Below are 19,709 nucleotides of genomic sequence, written 5' to 3'. Positions count from 1 at the left end.
TTCTTTTGGTCCTGTGCAGTAGCACCCCTGCCCCATACCAGACAATGATGCAGCCTCTCAGAATGCTCTCCATGGTACACCTATAGAAGTCTTCGAGTGTTTTCTCTTGACACCCCAAATCTCTTCAGACTCCTGATTAAGTATAGTCGCTGTCTTGCCTTCTTTATAGCTGCATCGATATGTTGGGACCAGGTTAGGTCCTCAGATATCTTGACACCCAGGAACTTGAAACTGCTCACTCTCTCCATTTCTGATCCCTCTGTGAGGATTAGTATATGTTTCTTCGTCTTACCTTCCTGAAGTCCACGTTGAGTGTAAGGTTGATACTGTGACAGCACTCCACTAGTTAGTATATCTCGCCTCCGTATGCCCTCTCATCTCCATCTGATATTCTACCAACAATAGTTGTATCATCAGCAAATTTACAGATGGTATTTGAGCTATGCCTAGCCACACAGTCATGGGTATAGAGAGAGCAGAGCAGTGGGCTAAGCACACACCCCTGAGGTGCACCAGTGTTGATCGTCAGCAAGGAGGAGATATTATCACAAATTCACAGTTTGTGGTCTTCTGGTTGGAAGTCGAGGTTCCAATTGCAGAGGGAGGCACAGAGGCCCAGGTTCTGTAACTTATCAATCAGGATTGTGGGAACGATGGTGTTAAATGTTGAGCTATAGTCGACGAACAGCATCCTGACATAGGTGTTTGTATTGTCCAGGTGGTCGAAGGCCATGTGAAGAGCCATTGAGATTGCATCAGCTGTTGTCCTATTGTGGCGATAGGCAAATTGCAATGGGTCCAGGTCCTTGCTGAGGCAGGAGTTCAGTCTAGTCATGACCAACCTCTCAAAGCATTTCATCACTGTAGATGTGAGTGCTACTGGGCGATACTGAATATCTTATCTAATATCCACAGCTTCTATAAACCTATCCATTTCTGGGTGGTGTGGTAAAATATTGGATATAAAGTCTATTTTATTTCTTTCTTTTCTCAGTTCTGGTAAAAGACCAGCAATCTAAAATGTTAACTTCATTACCCTTTTCTCAGATGCTGCTCTGTTGCTGATCTATGTATCAAACAATGAAAGATCTAATATTGAAGTGTTCATTCAATGTATTGCAATGATCTTAGATGGTGTCACAATAACAACCTTGCACTCAATGTCTGCAAGACCAAAGAGCCAATTGCGAACTTCAGGAAGGGTAAGACAAAGAAACACAAACTGATCCTCATAGAGGGATCAGAAGTGGAGAGATTGGGCAACTTCAAGTTCTTGGGTGTCATTATCTCTGAGGATCTAACCTGTTCCTAACACTATCGATGCAGCTATAAAAAACACTCGAGATCTTCTGAAGATGTACTCTGGAGAGTATTCTGACTGGTTTCATCACTGTCTGGTATGGGGGTTGGGGGGGGGGAAGAAGAGCTACTGCACAGGACCATAGTAAGCTACAAGAGAGTTGTAAAGTTAGCTCCATCATAGATGATATCCTCTGTAGTATCTACAACATCTTCAGGGAGCGGTGTCTCAGAAAAGGATCAAGGACCACCACCACCCAGGACATGCCCTCTTCTCATAATTACTGTTGGGAAGGAGGTACAGAAGCCGGAAGGCACACACTCAGCAATTCAGGAACAGCTCCTTCCCCTCTGCCATCCAATTTCTAAATGGACATTGAACCCAAGAACACAACCCTTCTGCTTTTTTTAGATTTCTGATTTTTGCACTACTGATCTTAATTTAACTATTTAATATATATATATATATACATACTTACTGTAATTCAGTTTTTTTTGTTTATTTATCATGTATTGCATTGTACTGCTGCTGCAAAGTTAACAAGTTTCATGACAAATGCTGGTGATAGTAAATTTGATTCTGATTAGTAACATAGTTTGATCCAAGCTTAGAAAATTGAATTCTCACAGCAAAAATTAGTAATTCAAGATGAAACTTGGCTCCTAATGTAAAAATAGAAAGGTAACAAGACCTGACCAGCAAGTGGGGACTCTACTCTCTGAAATTTGGGCACTATAGGCTATCCCTGGAGAGTTCCATTTTTAGATATCCATGTCAATTTTGTCCATAAGCCAGAAAGTACAGAAAGGTCACTCAAAATGGTACCCATACCTCCAGAGTATTGTACAGTACTTTCGATTCCAAATGCTTTCGAGTGGAAAATCCTACGAAAAGTAGTTGATAAGTCCCAGTCCATCACGGGTAAAGCCCTCCCCACCACTGAGGATATCTACATGAAGCACTGTTGCAGGAAACCAGCAACCATTATCAGGGTCACCCTCTATCCAGGTCATGTTCTCTTCTCACTGATGCTATCAGGAAGGTGGTACAGGAGCATCAGGACTCACACTACCAGGGTCAGGAACAGTTATTACCCCTGAACCATCAGGCTCCTGAACCAAAGGGGATAACTTCACTCAGCTTCACTTGCCCCAGCTTTGAAATGTTCCCACAACCTATGGACTCACTTTCAAGGACATTTCATCTCATGTTCTTGATATTTATTGCTTATTTATTATTATTACTATCTTTTTGTAGCTTTCTGGTAGTCAAGAAGCTAAGAATTCCAACTAAAAACACAGCTAAAAGCACCTTGCAAGAGGCAAGTTGTGTTAAAGTATTGCCGCAAATAGTGAAGGGGGCAAGCAATGGCAAGGTGAATTTGGGGGATGAGTCGAGATGGTGTGCTTCAGAATTATTAACAAATGAAGTCCAATACCCCTACAGCTACCTGGATGCAAGGTCAGATTGCCCTGGGCGCCAAGCCAGTTTGAAGGGCTTGAGTGTGGCTTCGGGCTGGGCGATGAAATCTGAGCCCAGAGTGAGTTACTGGGCAATGTGGTCTAGGCCCCGAGCCCTTCTCAGTAGCCCGGTCCTAGTGCAAGGTGCAATTCGCTGTTTAGATAATTTAAATGCCAGCGCGTTGAAGGTGACAGCCAACTTTGCTCGCTCTTCGCGATGTTCAGTCCCTTCTTTGGAGCACCAGAATCTTTCGCTGAAGTGGTTCCCATGTACAATGTGAGGCATGATCCATTGTTTGGTCCACTGAAATGCTGACCCAGATAGACTGAAAAGACAGGATGTCAGGATCCAAGGTGACAGACAATTTTGCTCGCTCTCCTCTACGGGAACCGAGGCTATGAAGACTGCCCCAGCTGCTGTGCTCCATGTCAGCTAATATGATGAATTGATAAACGAGGCTTTCGGCCTGCTCCAGATTCAGATTGGTGTTGTTCGCTTCAATTGTTTGCATGATTTGTTTTTTTTCCTCTTGTGTATCAGGTGTTGGTCTTTTATTTTTGTTTTAAATGTCTTTTTCTTTAATTGGATTCTGTCGGGTATCTTTACTCTGTGGCTACCTGTGAGCAAGCATATCTCAAGGTTGTATAATTTATACAGTCTTTGATAATAACTGTACTTTGAACTTTGTATTTGCATAGTTTGTTGTCTTTTGCAAACTGGTTGAATGCTCAAGCTGCTGCAGACTTTCATTGATTCTATTATAATTATTATTCTATTATGGATTTATCCCACAGGAAATAGAATCTCAAGGTTGTTTATGGTGAAACATATGTACTTTGATAATAAATTTACTTTGAACTTTATTTAGAAGGTGGTAAATCTGTGGAATTCATTGCCACAGACAGCTGTGCAGGCCAAGTTATTGGACATATTTAAAGTGGAGGCTGATAAGTTCATCAAGGGCATCAAAGGTTCCAGGGAGAAGGCAGGAGAATGAGGTTGAGAAGGAAAATAAAGCAGCCACAATCAAACAGTAAAGCAGACAAGATGGGCTGAATGGCGTAACCCTGCTCCTATATCTTATGGACCTATTGGATAGATGATCATTTCAAGTTGGGCATTGCAGTAATTCAAGTTGCACAAACTTTTAGTTTCTTTGTGGAACTTTACTTAAGAAAAAATTCCACCTATGAAAATCCTAGAAGATAACTAGAAGGAACCAATATCTTGCAAATCTATTGCACAGCACAGTGGAATTTTAGTACACTATATCATCCATAAAAAGGAATTCCTCTGCTGTTACTTAAAGTCAGGCAGTGCTAATGGAGGGAGAAAATCTGAGTCAATATCACAGGTGAACGATTTACAGTAGGAACGGCCAGTTCTGCTACAGACAGAGAAAGCAAGTTACCTTAAGTTGCACAGTTCAATATTGAGTCCAGAAGGCTACAATGTACCCAGAGGGAAAATCAGGTGCTATTCTTCAAGCTTAGTTCAAGCCTCATCTCACAGTGCAAGAGGCCACAAAGAGATGTCAAATTGAGAGTGGGATAGAGAATTAAAGAGGACGACAACTGAAGCTTAGGTCACCTCTATGAACTGAACAGAGGTACTCTGCAAAGTGCTCATCAAATCAGCATTCAGTTCCTTCAAAGCAGAGGAGGCCACTATGTGAATAGTACTCTACACTGAAGAATTACACATGAATCTTCATTTAAAGGGCTGTTCGAGTCTTTGGATAGTGGGAAATGAAAAGGTGAAAGGCCAGGTTGCATCTCCTGTTATTGCACGGGAAAGCGATAAAATAATGAGAAAGAGTCAAAGAGAACTGGCAAAAACTAATGAAAACCACAGAAGTACTGAGATGGAAAAATAAGGGAATGCATTGGCAGGAAAAATAATGACATTTGTGTTCTTGTTCTATCTCTTTCCCAGTTCCAAAGAAAGGTCTGTGACCAGAAATGTGAACTCTTCCTACAGACATGGAGTAATCTGCTTAGTCATCCCAGTATTTTCAGCTTTTATTTAAGATTTCTAGCACCTATAGTTTTTTTGATTCTTTGTTACATCTAGAACTTCCTGTCCCATGATTAGGCTAGGATTAAATTGGGGGATTGTTGGGTAGTGTGGTTCAAAGGGCCAGAAGGGCCTACTCCACGCTGTATCGCAATAAAAATAATAAATCCCAGCTAGCTTCTTATTCTCCACACTCTATAAAATCAAACTCATCCAAAATTAGAATTATATCTTGCTGTTCCATTATTTTAGAGCTCCAGCATTGTCAGCTGTGCCTTATATCCAACAATTCCCTCCTCTAACTTCTTTGTACTTCCACCTGCACCACACCACACTGATCTGTGATTCTCATGCAATGCAGTTTTGAATTATGCTTACGTGAGCAGCTCGGGTGGCTTTAGTCTACTAAAGATTCTATTTAAATGCAAGTTTCCATTGCTCTTTATAAAATATAAACTTTGAAGTCTCACTTATGGTCTGCATCTGGTGACCCTTTTTCAACCCATTTACAATCTAGTTTATAAAAATAATTTACAGGTGTAAATTAAGGTGGAAAATAGGTTCAAAATGGGGGGGGGTGTTTGGGACTCGATGATCTTGTTGCGTTTGTGCAATTTATTTTTTGTACGGGGGAGGTCTGGGGATTGATGTTCTTGTTGCCGTTTGCGCGGTTTATTTTTATTGTGGGGGCGATAGGGTTTGATGTTCCCTTTGCTGTTTGCACAATTTGTTTTTTGCATGGGGGTGTTTGGGTTGATGTTCTTGTTGCAGTTTGTGCAATTTGGGCTTTTTTTTGTGCGGGGGGAGTTTGGTGTTTTTCTTTAAATGGCTTCCATTATTTTCTTTGTTTTGGGACTGTCTGGAGAAGACGAATCTCAGAGTTGTACACTGCATACATACTTCAATAATAAATGTACCTTGAACTTTGAACCATATATACCCTGTAGAATTACAGGATATTTCAAACTAATAATTCCAGCAACCAAGGTGACTTTATACAAAGAACTAAGCTCAGCTGAGGTTTTTGTTCTCATTTGGTATGAATTAATTAATGTCACAGATTTCACTACTGTTAAATACTGAATGCTTATAAAAGTAGTCACAGAAGATTCAAGTGTTTAGGGATATGGATCTATATTAAGTATAATCGAAAAGATGAATGCTGCAGTTGGATGAAATTTGAAATAAAAACAGAAAATACTGGACTATTCAGTTGATCAGGCAAATATATAAAAAATATGGCACGAACAACAGTTGAACAAACTACCATATATGTCATTGATAGCCTCTTCTAATAACATAATATGAAGAGTCAGTTGGAGCTTACCATAGGTGTGAAAGGTCCTTCTTTGCTCCTCAAACCTGAAGTCATTAATATGGGCAGGTTCAGCATATCCAGATAGCATATTTCTAGGGGCAGCCATCTGCTGTGTCTTGTAAGGGTTCACTGGTCCAAACTGAAAACATATTATGTACTTGCAATTAATTGTTCTGACTCAAAATACATAGCCTTTTATTCTAGTCACTGCTCTGTAATTTCAATAATAAGCCATGTCATTTACTTAATAATTATACTAAAATATTTATGTTGAAACGTAAACTGAACATGAACTGTTAAATTAGGACAAGAAAACCGTTTAGTTAAAATGTATTTCTGTGAATAAAGCAAAAAAAAAGTTCAGCAACTCCTTTCCAAGAAACTGAATTAAAAGAAAACAAGCTCATTAGAATTTTGCAGCATCATATTGTTATTCAACTATCCATTGACTACAGGACAGTGTTAGAAACATAGATATCAAAAGCTTTTCAGTCTAGTTCCAAAATAATGTTGCAGCAGTATTAAGGGGAAAAATGGCTCCTCTCAAGTAGAATTCTTAAACTATTCTCAAGTGTAAGAAGAAAATGAAAATAAGAAGGAAAAAGAATATTTGAACCTTCTTTGAACTGTTTCCAGAAGAAGTGTATCCCTCGTTAAACAACAGTGACCAAAGTTATATGCAGTACCTCAGGTGTAATCTCACCAGTGCTTGGTACGGTTGTAGAAGGCTTCTTTTGCATAAACTCACATGAATTACTTTCCCAATTACTTATTCATTCCGATAGTCTATCTTTCATATTAGTGGGCACCTAGTTTCCTCTTAACCCCAGCAATCTGTAGTCTCTTTCTAGTTACGAAATATTCTGCTTTTTTTTCTTCATCCAGTAAAGTACTATAAAATCAAGAGACATGGGGAGTGTATGAACGTGGTACTGAGGCCAAGACTAGTTCAGCCACAACAAAACACGTAGAGTAAATTTGAAGTCCGAATGAGCTACACTTGTTCCCTATATTTTTATCTTATTTTCCCAAAGAAGCGGATAAGCACACATTTCACGCATTAACTTACATCACTGAGCAAAGTTTTTGCATCATCCCCACAATTTATCTTGAGTCCTGATGAAGGTTCTTGGGCCGAAACGTCAACTGTTTACTCTTTTCCATAGATGCGGCCTGGCCTGCTGAGTTCCTCCAGCATCTTGTATGTTACCTTTCTACCAATCTTTTGGCAACAACAAAGATGGCTACAATACAACAGATCCCTTTATCAAAGTCATCTTTGTAGATTTTAAACAGTTGTGGTATCCCAAAGGTTACAACTTGACCCATTTTATTGGATCACAATTGTGCAAGTCCTCTATCTATGCTGATATAGTATTCCAATGCCTTGACCTCTTAAAAGTAGGTTGAGCATTGGAAAAATTGGCAAAACAAATTCTCAAAGGTTTTGTGAGCACATTTAAAATTACAGTAATAGCTAAAGATTAAGTATATTTCACAGAAGTAAATTCTCTCCTGGTACATAAAAGTCAGGTATTTGGACTGTGAAGCATGGTTATAATGTTGAATACTGCCTCATTCTTAACTATGTGAAAAACAACGGTTTAAAAAAAAAGCAGGAAATGGGTGAGGGAATGGGAGTGCAAGCGAGCGGGAAAGGAACCTCTGAATAGAATTTTTGGACTTTGTTATTATGACACAAACAGGTGCTTATCAACTTTGTTATGTCTAGATTCAGTTCAATGTTCAAGTAAATTTATTATCAAAGTATATATATGTCACCATATACAACCCTGAGATTCATTCAATGTGCTGCCATGCATTGTCACAGAAATTATCTCCAGTGTTATTGCTACTTGGATTAAGACATATGAAATCAAAAGACAGATTTCCAGCATCCTTAATGAAAAAAAAATCAAAATGCCATCTCACAAAAAAATACTTTTTTGAGGTAATTTTGACAATTGATTAGGATAGAGCAGTGGATCAGGAGGACGCTGAGCTTCAGTCTTCATCAGGATCGTGGCTCAGAGTTTTAAGTTCACAGGGATGCTTTTGGGGACAAAAGAGAGTGAGGGGTCAGGTTAGAGTTTAAAGACAGTGATGTAGGCCTCAGCTCTGCTTTCAAAGGTCAGCGACATGGGTGGGTGACGAAGGACATTTGGAGTCTATGCCTTTGCTCTGAGCTCAAAGGCCAGTGACTTGGACATCTGACAAAGGACATCCGTGGTTGGTGAGTGCTAGGAGTGAACATCTGTGCAAACAGAGGCAGGAGGAGGCACGAGGTATAGTCATTTGGAGTTCGAACTTGGAATTCAGGATCCCATTATGGATAAGTCTGGGTGTGCGATACTGAGGGTCAATCAGAAGTCCAAAAATCATAGCCTGATGGCTGAAACCTAGAGACAGCGGTTGGGAGACCCAAGACTACAGGTCTGTCCTGGAGTTAGAGGAGTGAGTGTGAGAGGGAGGGGGGAAGTGCTTGGGTGAATGCTTGCAGATTATTTTCCCTCAGGTTGGGTGAAATTAGAACTAGAGGGCATAGGTTTAGGGTGAAAGGTAAAATATTTAAGGGGAATCTGAGGGAGGACTTGTGGGCATGCTATGTTGTCGCTGGAATGTGTGGCCTCCAGTACATCCCTTAGTTGTTAACAAAAATAATGCATTTCCCTGTCTGTTTCAATGCATATGTGAAAAGTAAATCTAAATTTGAATCTTGATGTTGCCTACATTGACTTTGGTAATGCATCTGAAAAGGTCCCTCATGATGGACTAATCCAGAGATCAAGTGTATTGGTAAACCTGATAGAAAACTGAGGGTAGTGGTGGAGATGTGGTTTGACAGTGGCCTGCACTGCTCTACAAGAATCTGTTACTTGTAATATACACTCAATGACCTCCTTTCTTGTTTCAGTTGGTACCTAATAAGGTGGCCACTGAGTGTATTTTTGCATGTTCATGGTCTTCTGGTCCTGTATCCCATTCACTTCAAGGTTTGGCGTGTTGCACATTCAGAGGTTCCAACATACCACTGTTGAACTCTAGACACAAGCCCTTTGCCCCATGTTGTCTCACCTACCTGCATCCAGACCACAGTCCTCTATAACTCTCATTCATGCACTTATTCAAACTTCTCCGAAATATTACAATTGACCTCGCCTCATCAACGTCTCATACAACTTCAACATACCAAGTTCTGTACTCAATGCCCTGATTTACGAAGGTCGATGTGCCAAAAACTCTCTTTATGATCCTATCAATCACACTCATTCCACACCCGTACCACCCTCAGCGTGAGGAAGTCCTCCCTCAGATTCCCCTTAAATATTTTACCTTTCACCCTAAACCTATGCCCTCTAGTTCTAATCTCACCCAACCTGAGGGAAAATAACCTGCAAGCATTCACCCTACCCATACCCCTCATAATTTTGTTTGCTTCTATAAGATCTCCCCTCATTCTCCTGCTCTTCAATGAATAAAGTCCTAACCTATTCAACCTTGCCCTATAATTCAGTTCCTAAAGTCCTGGCGACATTCTTGTAAATTCTGTCTGCAAACTTTCTTGTGGGTAGGTGACCAGAAATGCACGCCTCCAATTTCGGCCTCAACAATGTCTTATACAACTTCATAAATCAGGGCATTGAGTATAGGAGCTGGAATGTTGAAGGCCAATGTACCAAAAGCTCTCTTTATGATCCTCTCAACCTGCACCGCCGCTTCAAATAAATTATGGATTTGTATTCCCAGATCGCTTTGTTCTTCCTCACACCTCAGAGCCTTACTATTCACTGTGTAAGTCTGGTGTGCTTTGCCCTCACTAAGAGCAACACTTCACACTTGCCTGCATTAAATTCCATCTGCCATTTTTCAGCCTATTCATCTGGTAGGTCCAGATCCCGCTGCAAGAGTTGATAGTTTTCCTCACCATCCACTACACCCTCAATCTTGGTTCATCTGCAAATTAGCTGATTCAGTTTACCACACTGTCATCCAGATTGTTGACATAGATGGCAAACAACAATGGACCCAGCAATGATCCCTGGGACACACCACCACTAGTTCCAGGCCTCCAGTTAGAGAGACAACCATCTACTACTATTCTCTGGCTTCTTCCACAAAGCCAATGGTGAATCCAGTGGACTACTTCATCGGGACTTTCTCAAAGGCCTTGCTGAATCCATGTAGACAACATCTATCATCTCTCCTTCAACAACCTTCTTGGTAACCTCCTCAAAATCTCTGTAAGATTTATTAGACGTGACCTGTCACACACCAAGTCATGTTGACTATCCTTAGTCAGGTCCTTTCTAATACCTTCCAAAAATTTACCCAAGACTGATGTAAGGCTCACCAACCTAAAATTTCCCAGCTAACTCAGAGCCTTTCTTAGACAGCAGAACAACATTAGCTATCCTCCAATCTAGTGGTCACCAACCATTTTAAGTCCAAGATCCCCTACTTCGGCCTTAGTGAAAGGCAAGATCAACCCTAAATCGGTTAGTCACACGCATGCGCATTGGGCAGAAAAGACCGAAAGTAAAACCCCGCAACCCGGAAGTAGACATAATGTATGTACACCAGGGGTCACCACCCTTTTTTGCACTGCGGACCGGAAAAATATTGACAATATTCTTGCGGATGGGCCAACGGGGGGGTGGGGGAGGTGGTGATGTTAAACACGACTGGAATACAGCGATACTCGCAGCAGGTTCCCCATGTCCAGTCTATTCCGCAATTTAGTTCATGTGGCTCTCAGCACTTAGCTTCTGTCCTGCTTGCTCACGTTTTTTCCGCTGAAAAAACTCAGTGGATTTGTCTCTAAGTGCAGGATGCTTGGATTCAAGGTACCGAAGCAGTTTTGAGGGCTTCATTGCCTCATCAGACAGCCTCCGGGCCCGAACTCCAACCTCCTGCCCGTGGCTAGTCGTGGGTGGAGTGAGAGGACAAGGTAAGGGCCTGAGGTCCCTGTGTCGGGGCCGCGGCGGTCGCAGTCCAGACAGAGCAAGTGAGCGACCAAATGAGGAGTGTGTCAGAGCACACCGCCCGCCCTCCTTGTAGGTAGGTAGGATCTATTGGCCAACAAATTTTGGCTCGAGGGATGACTTGTAGATCGCAGCGAGGTAGCTGCTCTGCTACTTATGAAACCCTGAGCCCAAATTAGGTTGTCCGCAAATATTTTAGCACCGGGTTTCCCACGAACATTCGGTGTACTAAACAGGTTTAGAGGTGGCGCCCATCTGTCCATGCTCCAGGCCAGTAGCAACTGCACTTCTTGCTGGCCACGTGAGGCGGCTGGTTACCTGAGGCCAACCAGTGATCCCTGGTGCGAGGGCATCACTGCGTTTAGGCAACTAATGACCTTGCATGGGTAATGACCTCACATGAATTCAAGTTCAACAGTGGGCACGACAGGGAATGAGGAAAGGTGCAGCTGACTCATATTGTCTCATATCGCTAAATCATATTGTTTCCTCGCGGCCCGGTGGTTGGGGACCACTGAAATACACTGTAGTGCGTGGCGGGGGAGCTATACACATGCACACTGGGCAGAAAGAACGGAACTAAAACCCCGCAACCCAGAAACAATCTCTCAAATGTATTTGTGTATTTATTTTTCTTTTTTTTCGGGATCTACTGGGAAAGTCTCAAAGATCGACCAGTCGATCGCAATTGACGGGTTGGCGACCACTACTCCAATCCTCCCGCACCTCACCTTAAGGATGTTTTAAATATCTCTGTGAGGGTCTCTGCAATTTCTCCCACAAGGTCCGAGGGAACATCTTATCAGGCCCTGGGGATTTATCCACTAATTTTCCTCAAGATAGCAAGCACTTCTTCTTCAATAATAGATATAATCCATGACTATTCTTTTACCCCCAAGTGTGACCTGACCAATATCTTGTAATATGACCTCCCAACCCTTGCACAATTCCTGAGGAAATAGAGGCATTGGTGAGTATTTATGGCCTTGGCAGCTACATGGTTGAATCAGGACAGGGTACTGGAGATGTTTACTCGTAGGAACTTGAAGCTCTCAACCTCAAGTCTGTTGATATAGATAGAAACATTTGCACCGCCCCCTTCCCAAAGTCAGTGACCAGCTTTTTTGTTTAGTTTTCATTGAAGGAAATGTTGTCATGACATAATACCACTAGTCTCTTGGTCTCCTTCCTGTACTCAGACTCATCATTATTTCAGATGAGTCATGGTATCATCTGCAAACTTGTAGATGGAGTTAGAGCAGGATCTGAGTGCACTTTGAGTAGAGTGGGGGGGGGGGGGGGGACTGACAATGCAGCCTTGTGGAGCATCAAGGATAATTGTGGCGGAGGTGTTGCTGTTCCTGATTGATTGTGGTCTATTGGTCAGAAAGTCATGATCTGGTTGCACACAGAGGAAGGCATTGACTTCCAGGTTCCAGAGTTTGGTGATGAGCTTGCTTGGGATTAAGTATGAAAGGCAAAGCTTGTAGTCAATAAACAAGTCTGACGTAGGTGTCTTTACTGTCCAACTGCTTCGAGATGACTGCAGGGCTTGGGAGATAGCATCCGCTGTAGACCTGTTTCAGCAGTAGGCAAATTGAAGTTGGTCAAGATTTGTCTGTAAGGCTGGAGTTAATGCATGCCATGAACAGCATCTCAAAGCATTTTTATAATGGTAGATGTCAGAGACACTGGAGCACATTACTTAGTTTTTCTTAGGTACTGAGATGATAGTGGTCTTCTTAAAGCAGATAGGAACTGCAGGTTAAAGTAGGGAGAGGTTAAAAATGTCTGCACATACTCCTGCCAGCTGATTTGCAAAGGATCCAAGGACATGGTCAGGGACACCATCCAGGCCCAGGTGCTTTTTGTAGGTTCACTCACAGGAAGATCTATCTTATTTCTGCACCGTGACTGTGTGCTTAGGTGCACTGGAGGCTACTGGTGTGGGTGATGACATACCCATTCCCTTCTGTTCAAACATCCATAGAATGTATTAAGCTCATTGGGAAAAGATCTGCCGTTTTGTTGGCCCAGGCATCAGTAGGGAGTGGATCACCCAGTTCATTCATGGTTTCTTGTTTGGGAACACCAGATTGTCCTCTTTGGTATATGTACAGTCCTCAACACAACTCCTCACGGAATTTTTCCACAACATGCAATTTTTCCACAACACAGTCATAAATAGGCAACCGGTTGTTCTGAGACAAAGCATTCTGATTCAGGAGGATCTCATGAGAGGAAGTATGAGCCTCCCAACAATTTCCCTGATGAGCCCTCTGACAATTTTATGTTTTAATAAGATTGTCTCTCATTCTTCTTTACTCCAATGATTCGAGTCCCAATGTGTTTCATAGAACTGTACAGTACAGGTTCAGGCCTACTGGCCCACAATGTCCATGCCATAAGACTATAAGACATAGGAGAAGAATTAGGCCACTCAGCCCATTGACTCTGCTCCACCATTCCATCATGACTGATTTATTCTCCCCCTCAACCCCATTACCCTGCCTTTTCCCCACAACCTTTGACATCCTTACTAATCAAGAACCTATCAACCTCTGCTTTAAATATACCCAATGGCTTGGCCTCACAGCCGTCTGAGCCAATTAAATCCACAGAGTCATCACCCTCTGACAAAAGAAATTCCTTTTCACATTTGTTCTAAAGGGATAGGGATATACTTGCATTCAGAGGCTGGGTCCTCTGGACCTAGACTCACTCTCCATAGGAAACATCCTCTCCACATCTACTCCACCTCGGCCTATAAATATTTGATAGATTTCAATGAGATCCCCTCTCATTTTTCTAAACTCCAGCAAGTATAGGCTCAGAGCTGTCAAACACTCCTCATGAGTGAAACCTTTCATTCCCAGGATAATTCTCCAGAACCTCCTCTGGACCCCCCAGAATGCCAGCACATCCTTTCTTAGGTAAGGGGAGTAGCAGTTAGTGATGCTGTTACAGCTCAGGGTGTCAGTGTTCAGAGTTCAATCCCGGCGTCCTCAGTACAGAGACTCTCGTACACACTGGCTATGGAATGCGTGGGTTTCCTGCAGGTACTCTGCACCCCCCCCCCCCCACAGTCCAAAGATGTAGCGGGTAGGTCTATTGGCCATTGTAAATTGTCCCATGACTAAGTTAGCATTAAATTGGGATTGTTGATTGTTGGGGTTGCTGGGCCAGCGCTGTATCTCTTAGTGAGTAAAGGAGCAAAGACAGCTCACAACACTTCAAGTGTGGTCTGACCAATACCTTATAAAGCCACAGCATTATATCCCTTGTTCTGGTTCCCTTGAAATGAATACTAACATTGTATTTGCATTCCTTACCACCACACAACCTGCAAATTAACTTCTAGTGAATCCTGAATAAGGACTCTCAAGTCCCTTTGTACCTCTGATTTTTAAATTTTCTCCCCATTTTGAAAATATTCTATGCCTTTATTTCTTCTACCAAAATACACTTCATTACACTATAGTCCATCAGCCACTTCTTTGGACACTCTCCTAATCTAAAGTCCTTCTGCAGATTCCCTGCTTCAACAACACCTTCTGCCCCTCCAACAATCATTGTATCGTCCACAAACTTGGCCACAAGGCCATAAATTCCATCATCCAATTCACTGTCCTGTAACAGTCCTAACACCAACCTGCAGAACACCACTAGTCACAGGCAGCCGACCAGAAAAGGCCTTGTTTATTCTCTCTTTACCTCCTGCCAGTCAGCCAATCCTCCATCCATGCTAGTATCCCTTCTGTAATACCATGAGCTTTTATCTTGTTTAACAGTCTCATGTGCAGCACTTTGTCAAAAGTGAAAAGCCCATCTAAGGTAAACAACATCCACTGACTCGCCATTATCTATCCTGCCTGCTACTTCCTCAAAGAACTCCAAAAGATTTATCAGGTAAGAATTCCATGCCGACTTTGGCCATTTTATCATGTGCCTCCAAGTACCCAGAAACTTCATCTTTAATAACGGACTTCAACATCTTACCAACTATTGAAGTCAGGCTAAATGGCCTATAATTTCCTGTCTTCTGCCTCCCTCCACTCTTAAAGAGTGGAGTGACATTTGCAATTTTCCAGTTCTCCCCATAAGCAATCCAGGATCTAGTGATTCTGGAAAGATTACTACTACTGCTTCCACAATCTCTTCTGCTACTTCTTTCAGAACCCTGGGTGTAGTCCATCTAGTCCAGGTGACTTATCTACCTTCACACCTTTCAGCGTCCCAAGCACCTTCTCCTTAGTGATAACAACTACACTCACCTCTGTCCCGACAATCTTAAATTTCCAGCGTATTGCTGGTGTCTTCCACAGTGCAGACTGACACAAAGTACTTATTAAGTCCACCCACCATTTCTTTGTGCCCATTACTACTTTCTAATGTCATTTTCCAGTGGTCCGATAAAAACTCTCTCACCTTTCTTTTACTCTTTTTATATCTAAAAAATCTTTTGGTATCCTCTAATATTTTTAGCTAGCTTACCTTCATATTTCATCTTTTCTCTCATAATTTTTTTAGTTGCCTTCTGTTATCTTTTCAAAGCTTCCTAACGCTCTATCTTCCCACTCATTTTTGCTATATCATATGCCCTCTCTTTGGCTTTTATGTTGTCTTTGACCACTTGTCACCCAATGGTTCCCTTATTCTCCCTTTAGAATACTTATTCATTTTGGGATGTATCTATCCTGTACCTCTGAATTACTCCCAGAAACTCCAGGCACTGCTGCTCTGCTGCCATCCACACTAGCGTGACCTTCCAATCTACTTCAGCCAGCTCCTCTCTCATGTGTCTACAGTTCCCTTTACTCCATTGTAATACTGATGCATCTGATTTTAGCTTCTCCCTCTCAAACCACAGGGATGATTCTATCATATTATGATCACTGCCTCTTAAAGGTTCCTTTACCTTAAACTCCCTAATCAAATCAACCAAGATGTCAAATTAAACGAATCCTATCTGTTTGCAAAATCTATTTCTCTCTGTTCCAGCTTTTGCCGTACCCCTCATTATTTTATATACTTCTATCAGGTCATCCCTCAGCCTCGAGTACTCAGATAAAACAATCCAAGTTTGTGCAACCTTTCCTTATACCTATTACTGTCTGGTACTACCTTCATGACCCTCTTCTGCTCCCGTCTCAAAAGCCTCCATATCAGCTTGTCTTGTTGGAGGATAGTTCCATACTCAGTATTATCCTGGTGAATCTTCTCTGAATCACCTACAATTGAATCAAATCTTTCCTTAGATAATGGGACCAAAGCAATGGTGGACCTAATGTGGCATATGGATTGCAATTTTGCTGTTGTTACAAGTCTCTAAAAGCAATTCAGCCGTAAATTGTCAAAATGCTGCGAGGGCAGTATGGGTGGAGCCTCAGAATCCAACATCTGATATTTAATTTCCATAAACAGCCTGCAACAGTCAGGCCTCATGCACACCCACTATTCCATATGGCCATTTGTATTTGCATCTCACCAGTCTTGTTTTTCATGTTCTGTGTACTTAAAATCTATCTTGGTCTGCTTTGCATTTCACTCTTATTTAATTCCTCCTGTTTCTACATAACTAATTGTTTTAATGGTATTTGCCTCCCCACCCCATACAGTTTGTTTCTCTTATCGCTCTTTCACTATTTTCTTAAATTCTTCTCCACATTAGCTCCACCAATACCAGCTATGACTTTTACGCATTTATCTCACATTCACTAATTCAATACTTCAAACTATAATTTTCAGTCCGACTCATTCAATGCCTACACAAAATACAACCAAAAAGATGCTTTGTCACCATAGTTCCTAAATACAGAAAACAAACATACTGAGATTTCCACAGTGCCTCAGCAGACAGTCCTATATACAGAATTCACTAGCTCTAATATTATTTAATTACAGGACCGAGAACTCTTCTCCGTGGACAATGGACTAGTTTTCTCTTGAGTGAACTCTACAAAGACTTATCTACCTCAATCTTCATTTTAACAACTGTCCAGAGGAAACATCTCTAAATGTACTAAAACAATACAAGTAACCAAAACTAACTATAAACACAGGAAAAAGTTGTTACTATTTATGAAGAACAAATTTGATTATAGAAATTTATAAATTCTAATGATTCTATGAAATCCATAAGTAAACATTCATGCCATACTATTTTAATTGCTTTTTCTCAGAATTGAACTTTTGCCTTAAGTTTACTATCTTGTGTTAGTAGTTTAGAAAAAAGTAAGCGAGTGTGAAGTTACTTAACTACATTTATTGAAATATTTGAGAATCAATAGGATGCAGCAACTTTCTCAATTGTAACAAATATCATTTTGCTCCAAATTTTCACTAGGTGCAAATCCAAGAAACATCTGTCCCTATGTGCACTTTAATTTTAACTTAGAGCTATTAAGCACTTAGAATAAACAAATAGAAAACTAAGTATCAGAAACACACACAAAATGCTGGAGGAACTTTTAGCAAGTCAGCTTCTTTGGAGAGAAATAAACAGTCGACATTTCGGATTGAGACTCTTCATTAGGTCTAAATATCAGCAAGACTGGAGTTAATTGTTATATACATCATTTATATTTTTAAGACTATAAAATTTAAATACAACTATAAAACTATTTTCATCTCATCTACACTAAATATTATAACATGTGAGCTTTGAACTTTACTATTTTTTGCCACATTCATATGGCACAGGAAATCAATACTCCCAAAATCAAAAATTCAGATCAAGCCAATAAAGGGAGCCAAGCTAGTTCCATTAGCCAGTGTTTGACTCATATCCCTCTCAAATTTTCCTATGCATTTACCTATGCAAAAGCCTTATAAATTTTGTTATTATATGTACCTCAACCACTTCTTCTAGAAACTCATTCCATACATGAGAAGAAGTTGCCCTCAGGTTCCAATTAAATCTTTCCTTTCTTACAATAAACCTATGCCCTCAAGTTCTTGATTCCCCAACCCTGGGAAAAAAGACTATGTGCATAAGCCTCTCTATGCCCCTCATGATTTTATACACCTCTAAAATCTCATACTCCATGGAATAAATTTCAAGCATGCCCAATCTCTCCCTATAACCCAGTCCCTCAAGTCCTGGAAATATATATGTACATCTTTTATACACTCTCTCAAGTTTATTGGCATCTTCCCTATAGCAGTGTGAGCAAAACAGAACACAATACTCCAAGTGCAGCCTCACCAACACCATGTACAACTGCAGTATAACATCTTATCTTTAAAACTCAATGCCCAGACTGATGTAGGACAATATGCCAAAAGACTTCTTCACCACCCTGTCTACCTGTGATGTCACTTTCAGGGGACTAAGTAATTGTACTCCTGGCTCCCCCAGTTCTAAAATACTCCCTAGAGCACTACCACCCTGGTTTGACTTCCCAAAATGTAAGACCTCGCATTTACTGAATTCAACTTCTTTTGCAATCCTCAGCCCACTTTCCTCCTTGATCAAGATCCCACCATATTCCTGATAACCATCTTCACTATCCACAATACCAGCTATTTTAACGTCAGCTGCAAACTTACTAATTAAACCCATACATTCTCATTCAAACAAATGGGCCAAGAACCGACCCAAGGCACACCATTAGTCATGGGCCTCTTGTCTGAAATTCAACCTTCCACCATCACCCATTGCTTCCTACCATCATGGCAATCCAAATAGTTAGCTCTCCCTGGATCCCACGTGATCTGACCTTGCAGAGTAATCTACAATACAGAACTTTATCAAAGACCTTGCTGAAGTCCACGTAGACTACATCCACCACACTGCCCTTATCAGTCTTCTAGGTTATTTCTTAAAAAACTCAATAAAAATCCCAAGACAAGATCTCCCATGCACAAAGCCACATTGACTATCCCTAATCAACCCCTCTTTCCAAAACACATGCACATTTTATCCTTCAGAATTTCTTCCAATAATCTAACTATCCCCAATATTAGGCTTACTTGTCTATAGTTCCAAGGTTTTTCTTTGCCACCCATCTTAAACAAAGGCAAAAGATTAGCCACCCTCCCGTATTCTAGTGGCTCACCCACTGCCATCAATGATGGATATTTCTCAGCCAGGGCTCCAGCAATTTATTCTCTAGCTCCCCACAACAGTCTTGAATATACTGATCAGGCCTCAAAGACTTATCTAGCATCATATGTTTTAATATGCCAAGCACCTCCTCTACTGTAATGTAGTAATGCTATTCCTATTAACTTTCTTGAGCTCCCTAGTCTTCATGTCTTTCTCCACAGTAAAAACATATGAGAAACACCCATTGAGGACCTCACCCATCTCCTGTGGTTCCATACATAGATGTCTATTTTGGTCTTGAAGAGACCCTATTCTCCCCCTAGTTACTCCCTTTCCCTTAATAAGCTTATAATATCTCCTTAACCTTCCCTACCACAGCTACACATCTCATGCCCCCCCCCCCCCCTTCCCCTCCTGGTTTCTTTCTCTATCATGAAACATGCAGAATGTTAGCATTTTAAGTACATAAGTAACCAGGAAGGCAATTAGACAATCAGAAGGCAAATAGAAAGATTCCATTGCTATATGATCATACTTCAAAGAAACTAAGTAAATTACAGTAAACCATGTCAGCATCCTAAA

At 41.2% G+C, this 19,709-nt stretch overlaps 1 protein-coding gene across 1 annotated transcript in view; it reads right to left on the bottom strand.

Moving 5' to 3' along the window:
• cdc40 (cell division cycle 40 homolog (S. cerevisiae)) overlaps window positions 1-19,709 on the bottom strand; it is a 120,213-nt gene that overhangs the window by 87,217 nt on the left and 13,287 nt on the right. The window contains exon 3 of the mRNA XM_073055902.1: window positions 6,105-6,234. Coding sequence (XP_072912003.1) covers window positions 6,105-6,234 — 130 coding nt within the window. The remainder of the gene's footprint in view (window positions 1-6,104; window positions 6,235-19,709) is intronic.

Source organism: Hemitrygon akajei, chromosome 9 (genome assembly GCF_048418815.1).
Source record: "Hemitrygon akajei chromosome 9, sHemAka1.3, whole genome shotgun sequence".
Classification (NCBI taxonomy): Eukaryota; Metazoa; Chordata; class Chondrichthyes; order Myliobatiformes; family Dasyatidae; genus Hemitrygon; species Hemitrygon akajei.
The sequence above is the reverse complement of the archived record's forward strand: the minus strand, read 5'-3'. Positions and strand labels throughout refer to the sequence as shown.